General features: G+C 43.8%; 2 protein-coding genes across 3 annotated transcripts; both read left to right on the top strand.

Annotated features, from left to right (window-relative positions):
* Positions 1–1,760: 1,760 nt before the first annotated feature.
* Positions 1,761–8,312, top strand: asb15a (ankyrin repeat and SOCS box containing 15a). 2 transcript variants are annotated; one of them, XM_034684892.1, is made up of 10 exons: positions 1,761–1,839; positions 4,316–4,420; positions 4,516–4,553; positions 4,625–4,756; positions 4,851–5,009; positions 5,087–5,332; positions 5,415–5,586; positions 5,700–6,243; positions 7,594–7,747; positions 7,824–8,312. In XM_034684892.1, exons 2-10 carry the CDS (start codon positions 4,317–4,319, stop codon positions 7,979–7,981), a joined length of 1,707 nt encoding a protein of 568 aa, XP_034540783.1. In that variant the 5' UTR covers positions 1,761–1,839; position 4,316; the 3' UTR covers positions 7,982–8,312. The 2 variants fall into 2 exon arrangements, with proteins under 2 accessions (XP_034540783.1, XP_034540784.1); XM_034684893.1 differs by lacking the exon at positions 1,761–1,839 and having other exon boundaries at positions 4,082–4,420.
* Positions 8,313–18,036: 9,724 nt separating this feature from the next.
* lmod2a (leiomodin 2 (cardiac) a) lies at positions 18,037–27,753 on the top strand. Its single transcript, XM_034684894.1, has 3 exons — positions 18,037–18,648; positions 21,717–22,922; positions 27,517–27,753. The coding sequence occupies exons 1-3, from the start codon at positions 18,379–18,381 to the stop codon at positions 27,535–27,537; spliced, it is 1,497 nt and encodes a 498-aa protein (XP_034540785.1). The 5' UTR covers positions 18,037–18,378; the 3' UTR covers positions 27,538–27,753.

Below are 27,753 nucleotides of genomic sequence, written 5' to 3' on the forward strand. Positions count from 1 at the left end.
CCCCGAGAATGAAAAGAATCCATTCTGCCCCTGTTCTGATTTCTCCACCTTTCTGTAAATGTGTGCTGAAACCAGCCGTTTCAGACTTCAGTGTTTTTGTTACATAACAACAATATCCGGTCTGTAACAGGAAGTCAGAGCTCGGAGCTTGTTCAGCCCATAGACTGTATAAAATACAACTCAACCCCTCCTCCGTTTTTCATTCCCTGCACACACGTGTGCTAACAAGGAGCTTAGGAGGGAGGCATGCTAGTTGTAGGCTGTCTTAATAAACACAAAGGTCGGTTTGACTCCCCACGTCTGCAGATTTGAAGATCTAGTGGATGATTTTTATTTATCATGGATAAGTGCTAGCACTAGTTAGCATAGCCACATAGCTACATGTTCGTAGCTGTGTACCAAGACACACGTCTACATGCTGACAAATAAAACAACAAGAAACACTAAATCTGTGACCAATGGTTCAGAAAGGTCCTGCTGCAGGCGCCTCTCCATCAGGATCAGATTCTGGATCAGATTCAGAGGGTTGAAGTAACGTGATCTCTGAGCAGCCGTGTATATTCAGCCAACATGTAAACATTAGATCAACGTGCTGGAGAGCCGAGGCACATCCACTTCCTGAGGGGGCGTGGTCAGAGGGAAAACAGAGTGTTCTGAGGAGGACTGAAGAAGAGGGTTTTTCAGGCAGACCAAAATCTGATTTCAAAGTGTTTTTTTGAGCATAAACTTTAAAGACATGTTTTGGGGACCTCTTAGACCAATATATGTTGATGAAAAAAGCGTGATATGTCCCCTTTAATTTTGGGGGTCATGAGCTGAAAATTTGGGACCAAGGAAGGATTCATCCGCCACGGGAAATAGTCCCTATTTCCTTCTGTTGGAGAAACATTCGTTAGATGTTACAACGAGCGTCTGTTTCAGGAAAATAATGAGCAAAAATGACTTTTATGAACTCTTCATAACATCAAGGAATGAATTAACACAGCGTGGTCAATATCAGTCTCATCCTTGAAAAAGTAGTGCTTTTTATTTTGTTGGTCACATGTAGTGACGTCTATCTTAATAATGTAAAAACCACATTTGTCTGTGGAAAGGGTTTTTTATGCTTTATACTACTTCACTATAGTCCGAAAGTTGTTCATCCTGATGACAAATGAAGCAACTCTTTCAAAGAAAAGTGAACATTTAGTCTCTTGTTCTTCAACATTTTTATTCGGATGCAAAAGGAACTGATTGTGAGGAGTCAATTTAGAGATCTGTGATGATATAAATATAAAAAGTACAGGGTGTTATTCTCTCGTTTTCTGCCTGCAGTGGAGAATAAAATGTACAAATTTGGCGTCAGTGTTTTATACACAAATACAAACGTGCAGAGATCCTCAAACAAACTGCAGAGTGTGAGTTTGACTTGAAGCTCCATAAAGAAAGTCACGAATAAAACAAATCTTGAATCTCAGATCTCCACTCAGGATGCTAATCAGAAGCCGTAAGGTCAGAGGTCAGAGGTGAAGGAGAACAGGTCTCAAAGATGTCTCCACTCTGGTCGTTGTGGATTTGTTGTTTAATGGTATTCAAGCTCACAGCAGGAGGATCTCCTCTGCAGTGAAAGCGTGTCACCGTCTAATGAATCACTCGTTGTAGAGTGGCGTTACACTGCGTTTGATTCTGCAGAGCGGTCTTGCATGTTAAATACACCGGAACAGGTGACGGCTATTAATAGAGTGCTGCAGTTTGTGTGTGAGACACCAGAGGAGGAGGGGGGGCAGTCCAGCCATGACACAAACACTCTGCTGCTGCTGCTGCTTCGTCCTATGACTCCAAAAGTGACTCTTTTATCAGGTGAGAGTCTTCAGATTCAGGTTTTGCATGTTTCCCTGTGCAGTGAAGTCGAACTCTGAGGATTATAAAGCGTCAGCCTCGACCATGTCACGTGTGATCAACAGAAAAGAGGTCAGGGGTCATGGTGCCGTGAGTTAAAGCTCATAAAGGAAGATAAGAAAGAGAAGGAGATTATTTCATGTTTGGTTTGATCTCAGACGTCTGTGGAACGTGTCGCTGTGATCAAACATGAGTTTACTCGCCGACACTTGAGAACCGTGACCCAGTTCCACTAAATGCTGAATGAGTCTAGACAGACCTGCATGGTCTGCGTGCTTCATGAGTCAGTTTCTGTTGCAATGCGAATTCATGCTAACTTCTTTAAGAATTTTGCACCTTTATTTGTTTCCTTTTCATTCATGTACGTTCCAGACACTTCCTTATAAAACTCTGCAGAGAATCAGGTCAGGTAACGTCAGAACTCTGCAGGTAATATTTAAGAAAATTCACCATGAGTGAGTGAGCGATCATGCAACCTGTTCAGATCTTGCAGACAGACACGTAAAAGTACGAATAAAGACAGTCGAGGGTCCGGTTCTCATCACCGCGTAGGTCTCTCTTGATTGGTCCACCATCATGTTGTAAATATCACACCGTGGCTTTCACAGCGTGCTCTTCACTTCTTCATGTCCTGCTTCCTAAAACCTGGTTTATGCTTCCGTGTCAAATCGCCTCCGCCATAGGTCTGTGTAGCCCTGTTCCAATGCAGAAGCATGTAGCCTGACGTGCACCTCCTCCAAAATGTAACTATGTGTTGAAACGACGTGGACTGCAGGCGCTTGGCAGCTTCGCATTTCCTGCATTTACAGCATTTCTGAAATCGACTTATATAGTCCGTAAATTATCCGTACATTCCATCTCCTCTAACATCTTCTCTCTTTTCTTCTTTGTAATGACTGATGTTTGATCAACAGCAACATTTATCAGCTCCAATTTAACACTACTACTACAATCAGGGTCGCCGTACTTCTCTGTTGACAAGAAGGAAATGTAGCCGATCGAAGTGCATATAAATCACCCTGCATACTAGGGATGGGCATTTCAAGATTTCAAGCCAAAATACTATTCCATAATCATTGGCTTCTATTCGACGATTATTCGAATAAGCGACACAAACACACCTAATGACCATGTTGCCCACTACGGCATAGAGTCAACACCGTCCCCCTTGTCTAATGGGGAAAACTTCATGATGTTAGGGAGACGTGTGAACGAGCAACTCTGGAAATTTGGGGGCGGAGCTCCCAAAAAATTCTAGACATTTTCTTAAAGGTGACATATCATGCAAAATGGACTTTTTAATGGTTCTCTACCTGAAATATGTGTCCCTGTCTACAAACCCCCCGAGAATGAAAAGAATCCATTCTGCCCCTGTTCTGATTTCTCCACCTTTCTGTAAATGTGTGTGAAACGAGCCGTTTCAGTTTTCAGTGTTTTTGTTATGTAACAACAATATCCGGTCTGTAACAGGAAGTCAGAGCTCGGAGCTTGTTCAGCCCATAGACTGTATAAAATACAACTCAACCCCTCCTCCGTTTTTCATTCCCTGCACACATGTGTGCTAACAAGGAGCTTAGGAGGGAGGCATGCTAGTTGTAGGCTGTCTTAATAAACACAAAGGTCGCTTTGACTCCCCACGTCTGCAGATTTGAAGATCTAGTGGATGATTTTTATTTATCATGGATAAGTGCTAGCGCTAGTTAGCATAGCCACATAGCTACATGTTTGTAGCTGTGTACCAAGACACACGTCGACATACTGACAAATAAAACAACAAGAAACACTAAATCTGTGACCAATGGTTCAGAAAGGTCCTGCTGCAGGCGCCTCCGTCAGGATCAGATTCTGGATCAGATTCAGAGGGTTGAAGTAACCCGGGTCTGTGAGCAGCCGTGTATATTCAGCCAACATGTAAACATTAGATCAACGTGCTGGACAGCCGAGGCCACACCCACTTCCTGAGGGGGCGTGGTCAGAGAGAAAACAGAGTGGTCGGAGGAGGACTGAAGAAGAGGGGTTTACAGGCAGACCAGAATCTGATTTCAAAGTGTTTTTTTGAGCATAAACTTTAAAGACATGTTTTGGGGACCTCTTAGACCAATATATGTTGATGAAAAAAGCCTGATATGTCACCTTTAAGTGCACATGTGTGAAAGAGACATAAGGCAACTAAGTTGTGTGTGAAAACCATAAACCTTACATAGGAGAAGGACCTAGATTTGCATGAAACCTGCAGTCTTCCACATGACCAGCAGAGGGTGATAAGCTCACCTCTCCCTCGTTTGAGTACCTCAGTGAACACTTTCCAGCTTGGCAACCACCCGGATTCTGACTCTGGCTATAATCAACAAACCTTTGTGCTCTTTAAATCAACGCTCCAAAGTTGTGACCGTGTGCGTGTGTGTGTGTGTGTGTGTGTGTGTACCTGTGTGAGTAGGATGGATGCAGCTGACGACATGGACGAAGACGAACTCCTGGAGTACAACGTTCAGATGAGCATTCAGGAGTCGTGTCAGATGAACCGTCTCAGGGGATCAGAGAGGTAAGGTGAAGTGAATCTACTCTCACACACACAAACAATTCAACATGTTGAATTGTTTTTATGAATCTAGCTTCATTTTCTGTTTGTGTGTGTAGGAGGGAACTTCTGAAGGTCGTGGGCGCCATCAAACGAGGTGAAAGTCAAATATTCATGGCATAAGTCATTAAAGCACCGAATCACAGCTTCATGCATCTCTACCTGCAGGTGACATGTTGACTCTGCAGGAGCTCTGCGACTCCCCTGGAGTTTTCAGTCAGGTGGACGAGACAGGATGGTATCCTCTGCACTGGGCGGCGGTCCAACCCGTGGTCCAGGTCCTGGAGATGGTGCTGCACGGTAGGTAAGAAGTCCAGACCTCTGCAAAGTGAAGAGAGAGCAGCCTTACAAAAATCTGCAGACTGCTTCAGGACTCATTTGTTGTGTTCTTCAGCTTCTTACAGTCTGACTCTGGAGGAGAAGACGTCCGAGGGAGAGACCTTCGTGACGTTAGCCGTGAAAGACGACCTGGTTGACAACGTGAAGCTGTTACTGAAGCATGGAGCTTCTCCTCACGCCACCAACAGCACCAACGAATCCCCTCTGCTCCTAGGTCTGAAACACCGTGCAAATTTGGGTTTCTGAGAGAACACATCTTGGCGTCCTCACCCTCTGTTGTCCTCCCTGCAGCAGTCAGAGCCGGATCTTATCGGATGGCGTCCACCCTGATCACCGGAGGAGCCCGGGTGGAGCAGGTGTGTCTGAAGAAGTGGACGGCCATGCACGAGGCCTCCAGGGCCGGCTGTGCTCACGTGATGGAGCTCCTCCTGCAGAAGGGAGGTCAGGTGTCTGAGACAGACCAGCATGGGGTCACTCCTCTGGGCATCGCCGCAGAGTACAGCCACCCTGAGGTCCTGGAGCTCCTCATCAAACACGGTGAACCATCAACTGTTTAAAGCTCATGGACACGTTCTGTTCCCAGACCCGGTTTCAGTATCGCTCTCTGCTTTTCATGAAGGTGCGGATGTGAACGCCCAGGCACCGAATGGCGACAGCGTCCTGTACGATGCTGCTGGTTCAGGGAATCCGGACTGCATCGACATCCTGCTGCAAAACGGAGCCAATCCGAACCTCCGCAACCTGAGCTCACAGCTGCCCATCCACCACGCCGCACACGAGGGACACTACCTGTAAGAACGACCGTGTTACACAACCTTTTTACTAACTTTTATTAACCTTTAAAGACAACCAGCAGCTAAAAATGTAACTTCTTTAAGATTTAAAATCGTATTCCCTTCTTCAGAGCTTTAAGGATCTTCATCCCGATCACCACTCGACGAGCCCTGCGTCTCTCCGGCCACAGCCCCGTCCACTCCGCCGCTGACGGAGGCCACGCCCACTGCCTGGAGCTCCTGCTGCAGAGCGGCTTCGACGTCGACGCCCAGTTAGCACCTCACATCTCAGAAAACTACGGCGACATGAGGAGAAGTCCGCTCTACTTTGCCGTCTCCAACGGTGACGCCACCTGCACCGAGATTCTGCTGCGGTCGGGGGCCAGACCCGACCTGGACCCGCTGCGCTGCCTCCTGGTGGCGGTCAGATCGGGGCGGTACGAGATCGTGAAGCTGCTGCTGGCGGCCAAAGCGGACGTGAACTGTTACTTCACGGTGGTGAACGACACGGTGTTCCCCACGGCGCTGCAGTACTGCCTGAAGGACGAGGTGATGATGAGGCTGCTGCTCAACAACGGCTACGACGCCGAGAAGTGTTTCTGCTGTAACCACGATGACGACGACTGGGAGGACCTGAGTGAGTTTGGTTACTCACAACAGGAGGAAAAAGTCCCTGTGAGTATTTTTTTAACTGTAGAAACACTTAGAAGTTCAAAACTTGACAAAGAAAAGTGGTTTGGTAAAATTGGTGAGAGGTACCCTTGTTTCCTGCCTTTACAACCGCCAGCAGGGGGCGCCACGACTAGATTCAAGTCTGAGCCTCTGTCAGATGACTTATTACATCAATTAACCTATTTTTCTAACTCGTTAACCTTTTCAATCACTAGCTTAAAGTTTGCTTTGACACAGCATGATGTTTATGTTGTAGATTTTAATCTGTATAGAATTTAACATCGAGGTAAGCAGGGTTAGCTTTCGGGCGAGGTGAGGCTACCTTTGAAAGAAAAGTTGCTCAAAAATTTGGCCCTCTACTTCCAGTTGCTCTGCAGGACAGAACAATGAAACTGCAGGTCATCTTGTTTGCCAAATGTAGCATCCAAGTCAATATCATGTCCATCCATTACAATTCATTCATGGGGATTCTGGGGCGCACCGGATCTGATAGGTTTCTATTCTATTTTTCAACTGTCTTTTATTGGCAACTGGCTTCACGAGGGCCTCAGTCTGCTACTTTTGCACCTGGTAAGTTGTTGAAATAGTCCAAAAAGGGCTTCCATGTTTCAGAGTACCTCCTAGCAGAACCCTGGCTACGGTACCGTAATTCTTCTAACTTTAAATGTGTCACCACATCTCTGACCCACCGAGCGTGTGAAGGTGGAGCCCTGTCCTTCCACTTAAGGAGAAGGTTTCTATTCTAGTCAATGTGTTAACTTCCGCTGGAACCACTCTGTTGCGTTCCGGCTGTGTCTCTGCTCCAGCAGGTCGGAGCCCTCTAGGAACTGGTGAGAGTCCTGTGTTAGAGTCTGCAGTTCACCAAATGAGCATGTCTTTGGACTGTAGAAGGAACCCGGAGCACTAAGAGGGAATCCATGGAGACATGGGTAGAACTCTTCTAGCGTTAGCTTTGTTAGCAAGGTGTCTCAATACTTCTAGCCGTGTTGTTAGCCAGGCTGCATGATGGTGCAGAAGTTGTCGCAGCAATAGAGAGGCTCGTTCCAAATCGGGCGTCAAACCAGGAACCTTATTGCTGAGACAACTTCTGCACCACCATGCAACCTGGCTAACAACACAGCTAGAAGTATTGAGACACCTTGCTAACAAAGCTAACGCTAGAAAAAGCTAATATCTTGGGGCTCTTTTTTCTAATGCACTCAAATGTATTCACCTCAGGTTAAAAATGGTAAAGGAACAACATCAAAGTCAGGGCTACATGGTCATAGTCCACGATGGTTGGCATCAGGGTATCATGGGAACCTTTTGAATATTGTTTCCTGCAGTATAAAAACCTTTCTGCTTGTTGTCCAGTTCTGTGACTTTGTCAGCGTCTCCTGGCTGGTGAACCTGGTCGGCCGGGTGGTCTCGATCCTCCTCCAGTACGTGGGTCCAGTTTCCCTCTGCAGCAAACTGACCCGCATCCTGGAGCATCAACAGGAGTGGCCTCACATCCACGGGACCGTCAGTGAGTTAAAGAGTGGTTTAAAAACATACCGACGACCTGCCTGTACGAACACAAACTGATGTTCTGTGTGATCCAGGTAACCCTCGCTCCCTGGCTCACCTGAGCAGAGTGGTGATCAGGAAACACCTGAGCTGCAGGAGTCTGACGTCGGTCCTGCTGCCCAACAGGCTGAAGGACTTCCTGCTGTTCAGAGACGACGACCTGTATGCCAAAATCATCTGCAGGGAGGACTGAGGACTTCGTCTTTAAACTATTCTATCAAGATACTTCCAGGAAGGTTTCAGAGACAAATAGTCAAATCTGAAGTCATCTCTCGTACTAGAACTAGAAGAGCTCAACGTCTCTCTGCAGGGTCAGATCTCCTGTATCTCTGTTAATGTTTGTTTTTAAGCTGTATGATGGGCATTACCAAAGGTTATCACTGTCCATGTTCATTCTAGAGTCATTACACAACCATGTAGCGGTGCAACTAAAAACTACACACCAGTGTTTCAAATAAAGGCCTGGTTCTCTTGTAATGCAGTTAAATATAGATCTCTGCTAGCTGTGTAAACTGATGTCATGCAATTTTATTAAACCTTTATATTTTTATTCATCCGCCTCTCAATCCTTCATACTTGTGCAAGATCTCCAATCCTTGTGTTGCATGCATAAAGGAGGACGTAGCCTCGTGGTTTCAGAGGTGAGTCCTGCATGAAAGTGCCTTTAACCTGCTTTTCTTTAAAGGTGACATATCAACACATATTGGTCTAAGAGGTCCCCAAAACATGTCTTTAAAGTTTATTGCTCATAAAAACACTTTGAAATCAGATTCTGGTCTGCCTGTAAACCCCTCTTTTTCAGCCCTGCTCAGAACAGGCCGTTTTCTGTGTCTGTGCCTTTAAATGAGAATGAGCTCTCTGACCACGCCCCCTCAGGAAGTGGGTGTGGCCTCGGCTGTCTAGCACGTTGATCTAATGTTCAAATTCATCAAAATTGGAATTCTAGAATCCTGAGATCAAAGTTGGAATTCTAAGAAAAATGAATAATATAATTTTGAATTTAATCTTGGAATTGTGAGTTTATAGAATTCTAGGTCCTGATGCCCTGTAGTACTGAGTCCTCTCTGCAGATCCAAAGTCAGCTGGAGTATTTCACGTGTGCCACATTTATTTCAGAGCTTTTGCACCCTCTGTTTCACGATCACATATCGGGGATCTTCTGATTTACGTGGAATCCGGGATTTTCCAACTTGAAGATGTGACCCACATGAATCCTGGACATCCTTAAAAACTTGGGGTGCACCGAAAATGAAAATGCTTGGCTGAAACCGAAAATCGAAAAGGAGGAAACCAAGGCCGAAAACAGAAATAAATTACAGGGAGCAGTTGTAACATTTCACTCCTTGGATTTGAGATTAAGCCGTGCATGTTCTGTTTGTGTTGCACACTTGAAGCTAGTTTGTGTAGCAGTTTGAACACACTGGGTTAAAGGAGCTCAAAGTTATAGACAGAAATGTAAAACATGTTACAACTTTCCCCGGTCTCCCATACCCAGTGGCGTGTCCAGAGGGGTGGCCAAGGGTGGCAATGGCACCACTTGAAATCCAATTGATCATGAAATCCTAAACTATGATTGGCTGTTTGCCTTGTCAGAGGTGGTTTCTGTTACAATCTATAATTTGGGATGAGTTTAAAGGCTGACAGTAGATTTCTTTATTAGTGCCCTCAAATGTGACTGTAAAAAAACATCTTTTGTAAGTCCTTAAAGAATTAAAGGTGACATAGTCTGCTCTTTTTCATCAACATATATTGGTCTAAGAGGTCCCCAAAACATGTCTTTAAAGTTTATTGCTCATAAAAACACTTTGAAATCAGATTCTGGTCTGCCTGTAAACCCCTCTTTTTCAGCCCTGCTCAGAACAGGCTGTTTTCTGTGTCTGTGCCTTTAAATGAGAATGAGCTCTCTGACCACGCCCCCTCAGGAAGTGGGTGTGGCCTCCTTGGCTGTCCAGCATGTTAATCTAATGTTTACATGTTGGCTGAATATACACGGCTGCTCACAGACCTGCGTTACTTCAACCCTCTGAATCTGATCCAGAATCTGATCCTGATGGAGAGGCTCCTGCAGCAGGACCTTTCTGAACCATTGGTCACAGATTTAGTGTTTCTTGTTGATTTATTTTAAAAATGCCTTTGTTTCAAGTAAATATTAGACTGATGGTGAAAGATGAAATGTCTGGGATCTAGATTTTGAGATGAAACAAAGTGATGGACTCTTGTTTTTGTCTCCGCCTTGTGTTCACCAGAGGAACTGCAGCCAATTCAACTTCCCCTCTGACTGCCACACTCAGTCTTTTAAATTGCCTTGTAAAACAACACACACTGAGCGAGGAGGTGCGAGCGGCGTTCCCTGGCTGACCGACAGCGAAAACGGATCATCTCTAAATTTAACCTCCTGACCTGCACAAACACCGACAACAACACGGCTCCACATTCCAGCAGCTCCCTCGAGAGCCTGATAACAGAAAGAGGTCACGTTGTTTTCAAAGACCTCTAGACCGGTGACAGCAGCGTGGGGTCACGTTAGGTCAGCTGCAGCCGGCAGGTGTGTTAATGTGCTAAAACAAAGCAAAGCACATCCAGGGTTTAAACACACAATCAAACAGAGTCTGTGACACATCGCAGGACTCTCAGGTGACATGATAATCCACGTTGGAGGACAGCTGAGTCAGTCTGTTTGGATTACTTTCAACAGAAGTTAGCGGAGCTTAAACTTGGATCGTTGGCTTCAATTTAACTCTCAATTAATCAGGGAACTGGCAGAAACCTTGAGCAGAACCAGAACCACGGTGATCCATCTGACTTAGAAAGGGGGACAGAGGGAGATCCAGATAGAGAGAGATTAGAGCAACAACAACAGATGAAGGACGTGTGTTTAGACCACTAACTCAGCTAATTATTCATATTTGTTTTAACATAAAGAACAAATGACCGTCATATGTTGTGCCTAAGGTGTAGTGCAGCCATCCGCCACTAGATGGGGCTGCAGCTCCGGTAAAGCTCTACTACCTGGATGTAAACAAGCACAGGTGACAGATGTCGTCTCGTAGCACGCCGTGGTTTGTCAGTATGTTTTAAAACCTTTAAAAACAAATGTTTACAAAATGCTTTGACAAACAAAGCATGGCAGGAGGAGTGTTTTGAAAGAAATTCTAACACTGCGAAAACAAAATACAACGCAAAACATTTAAAAGAATAAACGCTAATTAAACAGAATTAAGTGGTGAGACAGTGAACCAATAAATAAATAAATAAATAAATAAATAAATAAATAAAAGAGGTTTTTCAAAAGTACATGAATGAATAAATCAGAATAAGTAAATAAATAAACAAAAATAAAAACAATAAAAATAAATGAACTAATAAATTGATAAGAATAAATGAATAAAAATAAAAGCATACAAATTAAATCAATACTAATGAAAAATAAAAAAATCAATAAATGAAAAAATAAGTAAAAATAAATTAAAAAAAACAAAAAATGAATACACAAATAATTAAATAAATATGAACAAGTTAATAAATAAAAATAAATAGACAATCAAATGAAAGCATTAAAGGAAAATAAAAGGTTTGAAGAAGAAGACGACTTCACATCAGAGAAAATAGAAATGTTAAATTAGGAAGATTAAAATGGGGCGCTGTTGGCCTAGCGGTCCCTCTTGTACCCCATATACAGAGGCTATAGTCCTCGTCGCAGAGGTTGAAGGTTTGATTCCAGCCTCGACCATTTACTGCATGTCCTCCCCCTCTCTCTACTCCCCACATTACCTGTCTTTCTTCAGCTGTCCTATCATTAAAGGCGAATACCTCAAAAAAAGAACATTAAAATATGAAATGAATAAAGAAATAATACAACAATAAATAATCAGGGGCGCTGGTGGCCTAGTGGTCGAAGCGCCCCACATACAGAGGCTACAGTCCTCGTCGCAGAGGTCATTTCCTGCATGTCTTCCTTCCACTGCTCTCTACTCCCCATACTTCCTGTCTCTCTTCAGCTGCCCTGTCAAATAAAAGGCAAAAAGCCCCAAAAATATAACTTTAAAAGACAATAAACAATCAAATAAAATAATCAAAAAAGGTAAAAAATAATAAATACAAGTAAAAAGTGGTTAAAAGGATGAAGTAAGTCTGTAAAAATGGGTCTTAATAAGAGATTTAAAAGAAGTCACTGACTCTGTGAGCCTTATCTCCTCAGGGAGGTCGTTCCAAAGTCGAGGGGCTCTGATGGAGAAAGCACGGTCCCCTTTGGATTTGAGATCGACTTTGGAACGACAGAAGAAAATAATAATTTTAAAGGGGACATATCACGCTTTTTTCATCAACATATATTGGTCTAAGAGGTCCCCAAAACATGTCTTTAAAGTTTATGCTCAAAAAAACACTTTGAAATCAGATTCTGACATGCCTGAAAAACCCTCTTCTTCAGTCCTCATCAGAACACTCTGTTTTCCCTCTGACCACGCCCCCTCAGGAAGTGGATGTGCCTCGGCTCTCCAGCACGTTGATCTAATGTTTACATGTTGGCTGAATATACACGGCTGCTCAGAGATCGCGTTACTTCAACCCTCTGAATCTGATCCTGACGGAGAGGCGCCTGCAGCAGGACCTTTCTGAACCATTGGTCACAGATTTAGTGTTTCTTGTTGTTTTATTTATCAGTATGTCGACGTGTGTCTTGGTACACAGCTACCAACATGTAGCTATGTGGCTATGCTAACTAGCGCTAGCACTTATCCATGATAAATAAAAATCATCCACTAGATCTTCAAATCTGCAGACGTGGGGAGTAAAACCGACCTCTGCCAGAAAGGCAGCAGGACCTTTTATGAAGGATTGGTCACAGATTTAGTGTTTCTTGTTGTTTTATTTGTCAGTATGTCGACGTGTGTCTTGGTACACAGCTACAGCTACAGCTATGAACATATAGCTATGTGGCTATGCTAATTAGCGCTAGCACTTATCCATGACAAATAAAAATCATCCACTAGATCTTCAAATCTGCAGACGTGGGGAGTCAAAGCGACCTTTGTGTTTATTAAGACAGCCTACAACTAGCAAGCCTCCCTGCTAAGCTCCTTGTTAGCACACATGTGTGCAGGGAATGAAAAACGGAGGAGGGGTTGAGTTGTATTTTATACAGTCTATGGGCTGAACAAGCTCCGAGCTCTGACTTCCTGTTACAGACCGGATATTGTTGTTACGTAACAAAAACACTGAAAACTGAAACGGCTGGTTTCAGCACACATTTACAGAAAGGTGTAGAAATCAGAACAGGGGCAGAATGGAGTCTTTTCATTCTCGGGGGGTTTGTAGACAGGGACACAGATTTCAGGTAAAGAACCATTAAAAAGTCAATTTTGCATGATATGTCACCTTTAAGGGAAAAAGCTTGAAAATTATGGGTTTTAGACTCATCATCCCAATCACCCATCAGAGGGACTTCAGTTTCAGTTAAAAGAAATAGAAACAGGAAGTGTACGGATGATTCTAGCTGTCTGGTTGGTTGATCAGCTGTTGTCAGATAACAGAGCAACACTTCCCCACAGACTCAGAGAGGTGTATCAAATTTAAAAAGTGATCTCCGTTCTGATTCTGACAGATATTTCTCTGCGAGCTCATGTTGCATAAATAAACTGAAAGCTCGGGCTGCATGACAGGAAGGACAGACGAGCAGAAACCAGCTTCATCCTTTGTTTTGTAACCGAACCTTGTTTCCACTCTAAGTCCGGACTGATGACCGATGCTTATCGGCAGTAATGAAGGTCAAAGGTCAAATTTACAACAGCTCTAAGATGAAGGTGGCGTTATGTCACTCCAGACATGTAACAGGATACGACTGCGAAGCATCTTGTTAAACACACTCGCTGATGGACGTGTGTTGTTATTAAGCTCATGGTTGCCCCATCAACCAAACAACAGCAACCCATGAGGGTTGAACTACACTGCTACTCCACAACCACGAGAACACCAATGCAGAAATGGAGTATCCATGTGTTGGGGTCAGGAAGAGGAGTTTGGGTTCTACAGGGATCTTTGGAGGTTTGAGGTTTTGCAAGATTGCTTGGCCCAACAACGTAGAGAATATGACGTACATGAATGATGTATAAATGTTCCTTTTTTAAAAAAATTTTTTTTTTTGGGGGGCATTTTTGCCTTTATGGATAGGACAGTTGAAGAGAGACAGGAAATGTGGGGAGCAGAGAGAGGGGGAGGACATGCAGTAAATGGTCGAGGGTGGAATCGAACCTACGACCTCTGCGACGAGGACTATGGCCTCTGTATGTGGGGCGCTTAGACCGCTAGGCCACCAGCGCCCCAATATAAATGTTCCTTTTAACTCAAACCTTTCTCCAAAGTTGTTGATAGAGCAGTTCTGTCTTTGTGACGTCACCCATTTGTTTCTGAAGCTGATCGTCGGCGGTCGCCATATTGGAAATGCTGACTCAAGCTAACTTTCGGTCGTGCTAGCTAAGGGTTAAGAGTTGGAATTTAGCCTCCTCGCTAACAGCTACAGTGTCCCCCCCCCATTCAGGATTTTTTTGATGATATAAATTCTTTGCTTTACACGTGAAGATTAATTTTAAAGTTTCTTTGGGATTCGGGGAATGTTACAGGAACATTTTCCAAAATCTTTAAACTTTTATTGAAATGCATTAAATTTATGAAAACTTTCAGGGACTTTTTAAAAACTTTTATGACATTTTTAGGTAATTTTCTAGGTAAGGCAAGGCAAGGCAGCTTTATTTGTATAGCGCATTTCATACACGAGGGCAACTCAATGTGCTTTACATTAACACATTAAAAGCATTGGAGACATTCAGACAGGCATAAAAGAACATAATTAAAATGACAAATATGATAAAACAGAAAAGAAAAGGAAAATTAGAAATATATTAAAAATTACATTAAAATTTTAATTTAAAGTGGGTTAAAATAATCTAAGATAGGAAGGCAGAGGTAAATAAAAAAGTCTTAATCTTTGATTTAAAAGAGGTGAGAGTTGGAGCAGACCTGCAGCTTTCAGGGAGTGTGTTCCAGATATATGGTGCATAATGACTAAACGCTGCTTCACCATGTTTCGTTCTGACTCTAGGGACTGAAAGCAGACCAGTACCTGATGACCTCACAGGTCGAGGTGGTTCATAAAGTAGTAGCAGATCAGCCTAAACCATTCAGGGCTTTATAAACCATCTGCAGGATTTTAAAGTCTATTCTCTGACAGACAGGAAGCCAGTGTAGAGCTCTAAGAACTGGAGTGATGTGGTCTACTTTGTTGGTCCTTGTTAGGACTCGAGCAGCAGCATTCTGTATGAGCTGCAGCCGTCTGATGGACTTTTTAGGGAGTCCTGTAAAGACCCCGTTACAGTAGTCTAGTCTGCTAAAGATAAATGCATGGATGAGTTTTTCTGCATCCTGCTGAGACATAAGTCCTTTAATCCTTGATATATTCTTAAGGTGATAGTAGGCTGACTTTGTAATGGTCTTAATGTGGCTGCTGAAATTAAGGTCTGAGTCTATGACTACACCAAGGTTTCTGGCTTGGTTTGAACATTTCATCATTGCACATTGGAGCTGAGCAGTAACCTTTAACCTTTCTAGAATTATCACATTTGTTTCAGACAGTTTCTGAGCCTTCATGTAAGTTTTGGAAATATTTAAAGGAACAATGGAATGGCTTTAAAAGAAACTTTCAGAAATTGCAGAGATATTTTATTTGCATAATTTAATGGGGATTTTTCTCTGAGGTTTTAAGAAACATTTCTTCACTTTGTGGGAACTTTTTTGTAAATTTGACGGAAACCTTCTGGAAGCTTTAATGGAAGTTTAGATTTATTAACGTCTTGTTTCCTCTGCAGGTATATCAGATCATGAACGTCCTGCTGGCTGCGTTCAAAGGAGACGTCCAGTATTGAAACCAAGTGGCAACCTCCGGTCTCAAAATACGAAGCCCATGTGGAAGTGTTATAAACTGCAGTTCCTCGCGCCTCCACTAGAGGCTGGCTGCAGAAACACAGGAAACCACATACACACCCATTCAAAGAAGACGATCTTTACAGCAGAAATAAACATGTTTACAGCCTGGTTCAAAAAACAGCTTTGGTCTAAGTAGATAATCTCTCTTTCGGCACACACTGAACTTTTGCCCAAATAAGGACATGACTGACTTGATTGACAGGTGGGAACACATAGCTTACAATAACTGATATTTATATAGCGCCTTTCAAGAAACCCAAGGTCGCTTCACAGGGTCAGGTAGCTGTTAGGTGGGGATATCTACTGGGGAAAGGCCTTAAGGAAAAGGTGCGTTTTGTCTGTTGGCTAGGAGGCTCAAACTCCGCCTCTTTACGTCACACTTTGCCTGGTTGGGTTCAACATTCCCAATATGGCTCCCGCCAATGATTGGCTTTAAAACAGCCCTCAGGAACAGACGGGTGACGTCACGGATACTACGTCCATTATTACGGACTATGATTGAAACTTGTAATCGTAATATCTCCAAAACTACTGTCTTATAAATAAATTCACCCCCCATACAGTGAGTTCCAGTAGGAAAAGGAGCTATTCAGACTAAAAGTGTTTTATTAAACCAGACTGTAAACATGATTATTTCTGCTGTAAAGGTTGTCTCTTTGAATGGGTGTGTATGTGGGTTCCGGAGGTTCTGTAGCCAGCCTCTAGTGGACGCTCCAGGAACTGCAGTTCTGAATCAGCTTCATTTTTTTAAGACTGGAGGTTGCCTCTTAAATGGATCTCTTTAAAAAGGTCTAATTTACAATGATACTGGTGTTTTCGGTCATATCAGACTAATGATGTTATCTTTATTACTATTATTTGTTAGAACTTTCTTCAGTTAAACAAAGAAAAAACTGAAATGATTGTTTTTGGAGGAAGAAAGGTTAAAGGTTACTGCTCAGCTCCAATCTGCAATGATGAAAAGTTCAAACCAAGCCAGAAACCTTGGTGTAGTCTTAGACTCAGACCTTAATTTCAGCAGCCACATTAAGACAATTACAAAGTCAGCCTATTATCACCTTCAGAATATATCAAGGATTAAAGGACTCATGTCTCAGCAGGATGCAGAAAAACTCCTCCATGCATTTATCTTTAGCAGACTAGACTACTGTAACGGGGTCTTTACAGGACTCCCTAAAGAGTCCATCAGACGGCTGCAGCTCATACAGAATGCTGCTGCTCGAGTCCTAACAAGGACCAAAAAAGTAGACCACATTACTCCAGTTCTTAGATCTCTACACTGGCTTCCTGTCTGTCAGAGAATAGACTTTAAAATCCTGCTGATGGTTTATAAAGACCTGAATGGTTTAGGCTGATCTGCTGCTACTTTATGAACCACCTGGACCTCTGAGGTCATCAGGTACTGGTCTGCTTTCAGTCCCTAGAGTCAGAAGGAAACATGGTGAAGCAGCGTTTAGTCATTATGCTCCACATATCTGGAACACACTCCCTGAAAGCTGCAGGTCTGCTCCAACTCTCACCTCTTTTAAATCCAAGACTAAGACTTTTTTATTTGCCACTGCCTTCCTATCTTAGATTATTTTAACTCACTTTAAATTAAAATTTTAATGTAATTTTTAATATATTTCTAATTTTCCTTTTCTTTTCTGTTTTATGTGTTATTGTATGCCTGTCTGAATGTCACCAATGCTTTTAATGTTTTAATGTAAAGCACATTGAGTTGCCCTCGTGTATGAAATGCGCTATACAAATAAAGCTGCCTTGCCTTATTTGATGTCAGTTGTCTGCATCTTGTTTCTGCTTAGTTCTACCGCTTGGTTCTCCTGCTGTTCTCTGAATTTTTGGTTTCTGCTTTTGGTTTTGTTGAAAGTACTTCTTCATGTGTTGATTCATTAGGACTTGTTTTATAGAATACATATATGAAGTTCTCAAGGCGACTGTTTGATCGCTCTTTGTCTTGTGTTTCATATATTTGGGATCAAATCCATTCAGTCCCAGCAAAGATGAAGAGTGTTGGGTTCAAAGAATCTTGTTTTCAATCTGCTCGGACTTTTAGTTCTCCTGTTCTGAAGTAAACAACATCACCAGTCACCAATAACTCACCCTCAGTGCCAGCCAGAGCTGTACTGTCCCTAATCCCACAATCCTCAGGGAAAACAAGTGTTTCCCTGACAACACGACATCTACAGTGTGTGTCTACGTCCTGACACATTACATAACGCCGCAGAGCTCATCCCTGATGTTTCCCCACGGCACTCTATTTCTTTAGAGGCACGAGCCGCTGATAAGCTCTCAGCGCAGGCCACTCAGAGGGCTCACATTCCCGAGGTAAGTCTATCTCCATGGCCCCCATCCAACACCCTAAAAAAAGACGGGGCCATTAGAGGCGCGGTGGCCCAACCCTTTCCCCCCCTTCCAGTCTCCTCTGGCAGCACTAGATGAACAAGGACTCTCTCATCTGTCACCAGTAGTCCATCCCTGATCTCAAAGAATCTTACAGAGGATGAGTCAGTGAGCAGAAGGAGAGTCAAGCAGGAACGCCAGAGCAGCTTAAGTAGAAGAAGAAGAAGCTCTGAAGAAAGAAGCTCAGAGTCCAAAGACAAGCCCAGAACCATGAGTACCTTGGGGTACCGCAGGGAGATGAAGAGAAACGAGGACGTGGATGAAGACGAGCTGTTGGCCACTCTTTCCATCGAGGAGCTCCAGGAGCTGGAGAGGGAGCTGGCCGTGCTGGATGATAACATCCCGATCGGCCTGAGGCAGAAAGACCACACTGCCAAAACACCCACAGGGACCTTTGACAGGGACTCTCTGCTGAAGTACTGGGAGGACGAGAACAAGAACCTGGTGAAGGATGACAGGATGCAGTCCAATCTGGGACAGGTAAGAGGCAACACTGAGTTACTAAACTTGATTTATTATTCATTAAAAACTTCTGTGACTTTAAGGACACTCCAATGTTCTAGATTAAAGCTGCTGTAAGGAACTTTTAGCTTGTATCGCTTCTGGTTCCCTCTTGTGGACAAAGTGCAACCTCTTATCTCTTGTCCTGTACATGCAAAATAAGTGTCTTCAGACAATAACCTCATCCTGTTGTCTTTTGACATTTAGATTTATCGCACAATGTGATTATTTGCAATGAAAACAGCCAAAAAAGGGTGTTTCTAAAGCAAGATGTCAATCATCTGTTCTGACACCTACCCCCTCAGATCAGTGTCAGGCATTAAACATGACAACAGAGAAGGTATCAGGGTCATAAAGAGGCATCAGTATCAGTCTGTTTCTCAGCCAGTTAAAAACTCCTCATAGTGCCTTTAAGATAGATAAAGATGACCAAATCACACGATCCTCTGAGAACACCCGTGTTTGTTCCACTTCGTTTATGGGTTCCATTTCCTTAAAATGAACCTTTTCTGCAGCTGACTTTAAGCTCATGGATGCTGCTTGAACGTCCTTTCCCAATTTGAACAACTGGCATGAAGTTGCATTCCATCTATTGTAAGCACATGTCTGTATTTAAAAGCACTTTGGCTTGCCTTGTTGCCAAAATGTGCTATAATAATATACTTGCCTTGTTTTTGGACGTGGACAGAATCCAAAATAACAAAAGGGGTTATTATCAAATGGAAGGGGTCCCATCCATCGACTGTATAAATAATGGATGTAGTATCTGTGATGTCACCTATCGGCGGCGGCAGCCATATTGGAAATGTTGAACTCAACATAACTGCTGTCGAGCGAGCGTGACGTAAAGAGGCGGGGCTTTGAGCCTCCTAGCAAACAGCTACAGTGTTCCCGCCTGTCAATCAAGTCAGCTGTGCCTCTCATTGGAAGACTTGTAATCTCAATATCTTTGAAATTGCCACGTTATGAAAAAATTCAGCCCCCGTACAGAGAAATGATCTATCCACACTCCACTCGTCTTTTTGAACCAGGCTGTAAACATGTTTATTTCTGCTGTAAAGATCGGCTTCTTTGATTTGGTGTGTATGTGGTTTCCTGTACTTCCGGAGCCAGCCTCTAGTGGATCCTCGATGAACTGCAGTTTTTAGCACTTCCGCATTGGACTCATATTTTTAAAACAGAGGTTGCCGCTTGGTCCCATCCAAATCCTTCACTGGGAGGCGTTAAAACGAGGACAGAACCCCCCTCTCTCTGTTTTTCAGTAGAGTGTGTGACCCTCAGTAGATCCTGTGTGCCAAATTTGAAGATACTGTGATATCTGCATCACAAGAATTTGGTGGACCCTTAAAGGTGACATATCACGCTGTTTTCATCAACATATATTGGTCTAAGAGGTCCCCAAAACATGTCTTTAAAGTTTATGCTCAAAAAAACACTTTGAAATCAGATTTTGGTCTGCCTGAAAAGCCCTCTTCTTCAGTCCTCCTCAGAACAGTCTGTTTTCTCTCTGACCACGCCCCCTCAGGAAGTGGGTGTGGCCTCGGCCGTCCAGCACGTTGATCTAATGTTTACATGTTGGCTGAATATACACGGCTGCTCACAGACCCGCGTTACTTCAACCCTCTGAATCTGATCCAGAATCTGATCCTGACGGAGAGGCGCCTGCAGCAGGACCTTTCTGAACCATTGGTCACAGATTTAGTGTTTCTTGTTGTTTTATTTATCAGTATGTAGACGTGTGTCTTGGTACGCAGCTACAGCTACAGCTACGAACATGTAGCTATGTGGCTATGCTAACTAGCGCTAGCACTTTTCCATGCAAACTCAAAGTCATCCACTAGATCTTCAAATCTGCAGACGTGGGGAGTCAAAGCAACCTTTGTGTTTATTAAGACAGCCTACAACTAGCATGCCTCCCTCCTAAGCTCCTTGTTAGCACACATGTGTGCAGGGAATGAAAAACGGAGGAGGGGTTGAGTTGTATTTTATACAGTCTATGGGCTGAACAAGCTCCGAGCTCTGACTTCCTGTTACAGACCGGATGGCGTTGTGACGTATGAAAAACACTGAAAACTGAAACGGCTGGTTTCAGCACACATTTACAGAAAGGTGGAGAAATCAGAACAGGGGCAGAATGGAGTCTTTGACTTTTCAGGGGGTTTGTAGACAGGGACACAGATTTCAGGTAGAGAACCATTAAAAAGTTAAAAAGTGTTTTTTTTGAGCAATAAACTCAAAAGACATGTTTTGGGGACCTCTTAGACCAATATATGTTGATGAAAAAAGCGTGATATGTCACCTTTAATGTGTTCAGAGAAAAACTGCGTCACGTTACAGACGCTCAAAAGACAACCAAAGAAATCCAGTTCAAGGTTCTGTTTTCACGTTCATCCATAAATAAGTCAGAGCTGGATGTTTCCACAGATTCCTTGATAATTCAGGAGTAAAAATACACTCAGACAACTTGTTCGGTATTCGTTTGAGTGACAAGTCTAAACGGTCCCTCCTTGTGGAAGTGAATCATAATTTAGATCGACGCCTTGGAAGCTTGTTCGGAATAATCAAGGAGAGAGATCAGGTTCAGTTTGGGGTTTAAGAAACACTTTGGCAATGTTTCACATGAAGATCGGGTAACCCATCAGGGTTGCTCTGATTAAGTGGGTGAAAACAGGAGGGAAAAATTCAATCATGATGAATTGGTGATGCCTTCAGGGTCATGCTGAGGGATATGTAGGATTCAGGGTTTGAAACTTAGAAGACACAATAAATAAACGTGAGACATGAAGTGTTTTGAATCAACATTATTTTGTGGAAATGACCAAAACTTGAACTCCTTTTTATAAGAACTCCTCCATGATGTTGAAAATGTCACATGTAGCCGGCGCCCTTCAACATGTGACTGCTGGAAAAGCTTCTAAAAATAACGTCTGTGAGAAATGCCAGCTTTAATGATGGTCTGCTCCTGAGGGAGAGGGTTATTAATTAAAAGTCAAAGGCTGGAGAATGTCAGGGTTCGACCTAATTCTCTCTCCTGTTATCGTGTGCAGGAGGGACGCCCGGATAACATCATGGAGGAGCGGGCGCCGGTTTCCACCAGCATGAAGAGCCGGACGCTTGACGGTGACAGGAAGAAGACGTCACAGAAGGGGAAGAAGGCGCCGGGCGTTGGTGGTAAAAACGACGTGAAGGAGAACGAAAAGACTGACGTGTGTAAGAAGGAGGCTCAGATCAGGAGTAAGTGTCCTCCAAAGAATGCTGCGCCGAAAGCCTGGAGGGGTGACTCAAACAGGACTGAAACCACAAACCAAAACCTGAAGGAAGACCCTGACAGACCGAGCGGGAACCCGACCATCATTGATAAAACTCTAGAGCAGATCCTGAGCGACGATCCCGCAGTGAGCGAAGTCAACCTCAACAACATCGAAGATATTTCCCAAGAGACCTTGCTGCGTTTTGCAGAAGCCCTGTGCGTAAACACCCACGTCCACGTCTTCAGCCTCGCCAACACCCACGCAGACGACCGCGTCGCCTTCGCGGTCTCCAAGATGCTCACGGCGAACCGCAGCATCAAAAACCTGAACATTGAGTCCAACTTCGTGTCCGGTCAGGGCATCCTGGCTCTGCTGGCGGCGCTTCAGCGCAACAGGACTCTGGTGGAGCTTCGCTTCCACAACCAGAGGCACATCTGTGGCGGGAAGGTGGAGATGGAGATGGTGCAGCTGCTGAGGGAGAACACCACTCTGCTCAAGCTCGGGTACCAGTTTGACCTCCCGGGCCCGAGGATGACGGTGACCAGCATCCTGACGCGCAACCAGGACCAACAGCGACAGAAAAGGCTCCAGCAGAAGAAGGACCAAAGTCCTCCCGAGGCGTCAGAGCAAGGTCCCGGTTCATCTGCAGAAAACAAACCCCCGAAGAAGCCTTCGCAGTCCTTTAAGAAGGTCGAGCATGAGAACAGGAACCCTCCACCCTCAGACCCGCCCACGAGAAAGATCGCTGAAATGGTCAAACAGCACGAAGGCTCCAACGTCACGAAGACTCAGTCGCACCAGAAGAAACCCAAATCAAAGAAGCTTAAGAACGGCGCAAACGAAAAGGAGAGCGCGGATATTCTCAAAGACCTGAAGAACTCCTTGAAGCCGTCGGTCCAGAAGAGACGAGACGAGCCGTCGCGCCTGCCACAGCTGCAGAGGTCGGGCCGTGACGACCTGATGGCCGCCATCCGGGGGAGCAGCATCATGTCCTTAAAAAGGGTAAGGCGCCCTGCGAGTCTGTCTGAGGTCTGAAGGAACTTTGTTGTGCATAAATAATTGAGCCTCCAAAAGCCATCAGACCCCCCCCCCCGAGTGTGAACGCCTGCTGTCATCAGACGACAGCCTCTGTCACTCTGAGAATTCCTCGGCTCTCCGTCGGGTTATAAATAGTTTGACTTTCTCACTGCTGGTTGATAAGACTGATGGCTTAAAGAGGTTTTGGGAAAACAAAGTAGTGTTCACATTTCCATGAGGTTTACAGACCTTTTAGCACTCGCAGTTACTCACAAGTGCCCGAGAGTTAATCTCTATTTACAGACTTCAAATAAGAGCGCAGAGCCTGTAGGGTAGACTGTATAAAATATGGACGTAGTATCCGTGACGTCACCCGTCTGTTTCTGAAGCGCTGTTTGGAGAGTAAAGAGGCGGGGCTTTGAGCCTCCTCGCCAACAGCTACAGTGTTCCCGCCTGTCAATCAAGTCAGCTGTGTCTCTAATTGGAAGACTCGTTATCTCAATATCTTTGAAATTGCCAGGTTATGAATAAATTAACCCCCCGTACAGTGTGTGCCGATCCAGAAATGAGCTATCCAGACTCCACTCGTCTTTTGAACCAGACTGTAAACATGTTTATTTCTGTTGTAAAGATCAGCTTTTTAAAATTGGTGTGTATGTGGTTTCCGGTACTTCTGGAACCAGCCTCAAGCGGATCCTTGATGAACTGCAGTTTTTAGCACTTCTGCATTGGCTTCATATTTATAGAACGGAGGTTGCCGCTTGGTCCCATCCAAATCCTTCACAGGGAGGCGTTAAAACGAGGACAGAACCTCTCTCTCTCTGTTTTTCAGTGGAGTGTGTGACCGTCAGTAGATCCTTTGTGCCAAATTTGAAGATACTGCCTGTGATATCTGCATCACAAGAATTTGGTGGACCTCATGGCCAGACAAAAGAAGGACTTAAAATACTGACTTCAGGTTAAATATGATGGATTATCTATTTTTTACATGCAGGTATAACTTTGTAATGAAACACTGACAAAGAACATCACATGCCTGCCAAGCAGCAACCTCCGGTCTAAAAATATGAGTCCAATGTGGAAGTGTTATAAACTGCAGTTCATTGAGAATCCGCTTGAGGCTGGCTCCAGAAGTACCGGAAACCACATACATCATATTTAACCTGAAGTCAGTATTTTAAGTCCTTCTTTTGTCTGGCCATGAGGTCCACCAAATTCTTGTGACGCAGATATCACAGGCAGTATCTTCAAATTTGGCACAAAGGATCTACTGACGGTCACACGCTCTACTGAAAAACAGAGAGAGAGAGGTTCTGTCCTCGATTTAACGCCTCCCTGTGAAGGATTTGGATGGGACCAAGCGGCAACCTCCGTTCTATAAATATGAAGCCAATGCAGAAGTGCTAAAAACTGCAGTTCATCAAGGATCTGCTTGAGGCTGGCTCCAGAAGTACCAGAAACCACATACACACCCATTCAGCTACCCCCCCTCAGAAGCGTATTCGGACTGAGGGTCAACCCCAAAGAACTACACTGCTACTCCACAATACTGAGAACACCAATGCAGAAATGGAGTATCCATGTGTGGGGGTCAGGAAGAGGAGTTTGGGTTCTACAGGGATCTTTGGAGGTTTGAGGTTTTGCAAGATTTCTTGGCCCAACAATGTTGAGAATATGACGTATCCACATGATGTAGAATTGTTCCTTTTAACTCAAACCTTTCTCCAAAGTTGTTGATAGAGCAGTTCTGTGTTTGTCACGTCATCCATTTGTTTCTGAAGCTGATCGTCGGCGGTCGCCATTTTGAAAATGCTGACTCAAGCTAATTTTCGGACGTCCTAGCTAAGGGTTATGAGGTGGAGTTTAGCCTCCTTGCTAACAGCTATAATGTTCCCTTAGTATATAAACCAAGCAGCAACCTCCGGTCTCAAAATATGAAGCCCATGTGGACGTGATATAAACTGCAGTTCCTCGCGCGTCCACTAGAGGCTGGCTGCAGAAACACAGGAAACCACATACACACCCATTCAAAGAAGACGATCTTTACAGCAGAAATAAACATGTTTACAGCCTGGTACAAAAGACGAGTGGAGTCTGGATAGCTCATTTCTGGATTGGCACACACTGAACGGGGGGGTGAATTTTTGTCTAAGGCTCTGTTTCTGAAGCGCTGTTTTGAGGCCAATCATCGGCGGCGGCCATATTGCTGCTGTCAAGCGATTGTGACGTAAAGAGGCGGGCTTTGAGCCTCCTAGCCAACAGGCTGTTTTGTACCAGGCTGTAAACATGTTTATTTCTGCTGTAAAGATCGGCTTCTTTGAACTGGTGTGTATGTGGTTTCCGGTACTTCTGGAGCCAGCCTCTAGTGGACACTCGATGAACTGCAGTTTTTAGCACTTACGCATTGGCCTCATATTTTTTAGACCGGAGGTTACCACTTGGTTCCACATCAATGTCTCATCTATTATTTTCTGATTATGTATACACAGTTCAGTGAACTCAGAATGCTCAATCACACCCGTGCGTTAGCCTTCAGCTGCAAACTGTGTTCAGAGACGGCGGACGTAAATGATCGGATGAGATAATCGGCTTAAATGCCGATCACCGATCAATTAAAAAACGTCCAGATCGGCTCCGACCGGAGAGTTCAGATCTGGATCATGACATCTCTAATGTATCAAACTGACCTCCATTCAACAAACAAACAGATTAACGGTTCAACCCACTGAAGGAAGCCAAAGTGAAGCCTCTATATGCAGTGGCGGTTCTGGGTAGGGGCCAACAGGGGCCAGTGCCCCTGTAAAACTTAACCTGGACCCCCCTGAGGCCCCCCCTCCACACCAAACAAATATTATACAATAAAAAAAGCTTCGGTATCGCGCCGATGTTACAGGCGGAACACATGCGTGTGGTACTTGGTTCCAGTCCCTTAGAGCGCTAAGGGACTCATGTTGAGTGTAAACAGCCAATCAGCTGCTGTCAGTCTGCATGTTGATCTAGTACACAGTAGTATATATGTCTAGTATAAAGGGATGCACAGTAGTATATATGTCTAGTATGTAGGGATGCACTGATGTTAAGTACACAGTAGTATATATGTCTAGTATAAAGGGATGCACTGATGTTTATTACACAGTAGTATATATGTCTAGTATGTAGGGATGCACTGATGTTAAGTACACAGTAGTATATATGTCTAGTATGTAGGGATGCACTGATGTTAAGTGCACAGTAGTATATATGTCTAGTATAAAGGGATGCACTGATGTTAAGTACACAGTAGTATATATGTCTAGTATGTAGGGATGCACTGATGTTTATTACACAGTAGTATATATGTCTAGTATGTAGGGATGCACTGATGTTTAGTACACAGTAGTATATATGTCTAGTATAAAGGGATGCACAGTAGTATATATGTCTAGTATGTAGGGATGCACTGATGTTAAGTACACAGTAGTATATATGTCTAGTATAAAGGGATGCACAGTAGTATATATGTCTAGTATGTAGGGATGCACTGATGTTAAGTACACAGTAGTATATATGTCTAGTATAAAGGGATGCACAGTAGTATATATGTCTATATAGGGATGCACTGATGTTAAGTACACAGTAGTATATATGTCTAGTATAAAGGGATGCACAGTAGTATATATGTCTAGTATATAGGGATGCACTGATGTTAAGTACACAGTAGTATATATGTCTAGTATAAAGGGATGCACTGATGTTTAGTACACAGTAGTATATATGTCTAGTATAAAGGGATGCACAGTAGTATATATGTCTAGTATATAGGGATGCACTGATGTTTATTACACAGTAGTATATATGTCTAGTATAAAGGGATGCACTGATGTTTATTACACAGTAGTATATATGTCTAGTATAAAGGGATGCACAGTAGTATATATGTCTAGTATGTAGGGATGCACTGATGTTTATTACACAGTAGTATATATGTCTAGTATAAAGGGATGCACTGATGTGTTGCCAGTTTGTTCTCAGCCGGTCCTCGCCCCTCTCAGTCTCTCTTCTCAGGGTTCAATGTGTCCCTCTGACAACACCCTTGGCCCCAGCCTGCCCCCCCATCCCCCCCCCCCCGTAAAATTGGTCTAGAACCGCCACTGTTTATAAGACTCACTATTTACAGTGAAACTGAGACTTATCAGAAACAGATGAAGGGGATGTAATGTGCAAAGAAATCACTGTGATTTCCCCAAACTCGCCTGCAGGGGCGATTCTCGCTGAGTTTCTCAAGTTCCTAATTGAGCTGTAAGCAATGCAAACAATTCTCACTGGGGACTCGTCAAACATGACGCCGTGTTCAGTGTCCTCGCGTGTCATAATCTTCTGCTGTCAGTGGTGCACTTGCAGGGCTGTGAAGTCGGGTTGACATTCGTGTGTGACGCCCTCTGAGACGTCTAAAAATAAAGTAAACAACAACACAGAGAGACCTCTTCTCCTTACACATGAGTCTTTATCTCTGACAGAGTTCGTACTCTTATCTGTGAATGTCTCAATGATCCGTTCTTATCTTTCCGGACCTTGACGTGTTCACTGTTTGTCGTTCCAGGTGGATCCATCGCTGGCCTGAACTCACCTGACCTGTTCTCACTTTGTATTCAAGTCTCACATTTTTTAAATTCACACAAACTGTCACTTTTTAAAAAGCATCTTATTTAATTTGCACAAACTGTAGCAGCAGACTGTGATTCCTTTTGTCTTTTCACATTTCACTTGAGCATTTTGTTACGGTGTGAAGAAGGGATTGATGAAACTGCAAATGAATAAAGTTACCTTCTGACTTTCC

This window comes from Notolabrus celidotus, chromosome 6 (assembly GCF_009762535.1).
Source record: "Notolabrus celidotus isolate fNotCel1 chromosome 6, fNotCel1.pri, whole genome shotgun sequence".
Lineage (NCBI taxonomy): Eukaryota > Metazoa > Chordata > Actinopteri > Labriformes > Labridae > Notolabrus > Notolabrus celidotus.

What these genes read in the sequence shown, in the direction of transcription:
- asb15a (XM_034684892.1), top strand. Translation starts at nt 4,317, where the DNA reads ATGGATGCAGCTGACGACATGGACGAAGACGAACTCCTGGAGTACAAC. An exon ending in CGTGGGCGCCATCAAACGAG is followed by an intron (nt 4,554 to 4,624) that starts GTGAAAGTCAAA and finishes CTCTACCTGCAG; the next exon opens with GTGACATGTTGACTCTGCAG. An exon ending in CCTGGAGATGGTGCTGCACG is followed by an intron (nt 4,757 to 4,850) that starts GTAGGTAAGAAG and finishes TGTGTTCTTCAG; the next exon opens with CTTCTTACAGTCTGACTCTG.
- lmod2a (XM_034684894.1), top strand. Translation starts at nt 18,379, where the DNA reads ATGAGTACCTTGGGGTACCGCAGGGAGATGAAGAGAAACGAGGACGTG. An exon ending in TGCAGTCCAATCTGGGACAG is followed by an intron (nt 18,649 to 21,716) that starts GTAAGAGGCAAC and finishes TATCGTGTGCAG; the next exon opens with GAGGGACGCCCGGATAACAT. An exon ending in GCATCATGTCCTTAAAAAGG is followed by an intron (nt 22,923 to 27,516) that starts GTAAGGCGCCCT and finishes TTGTCGTTCCAG; the next exon opens with GTGGATCCATCGCTGGCCTG.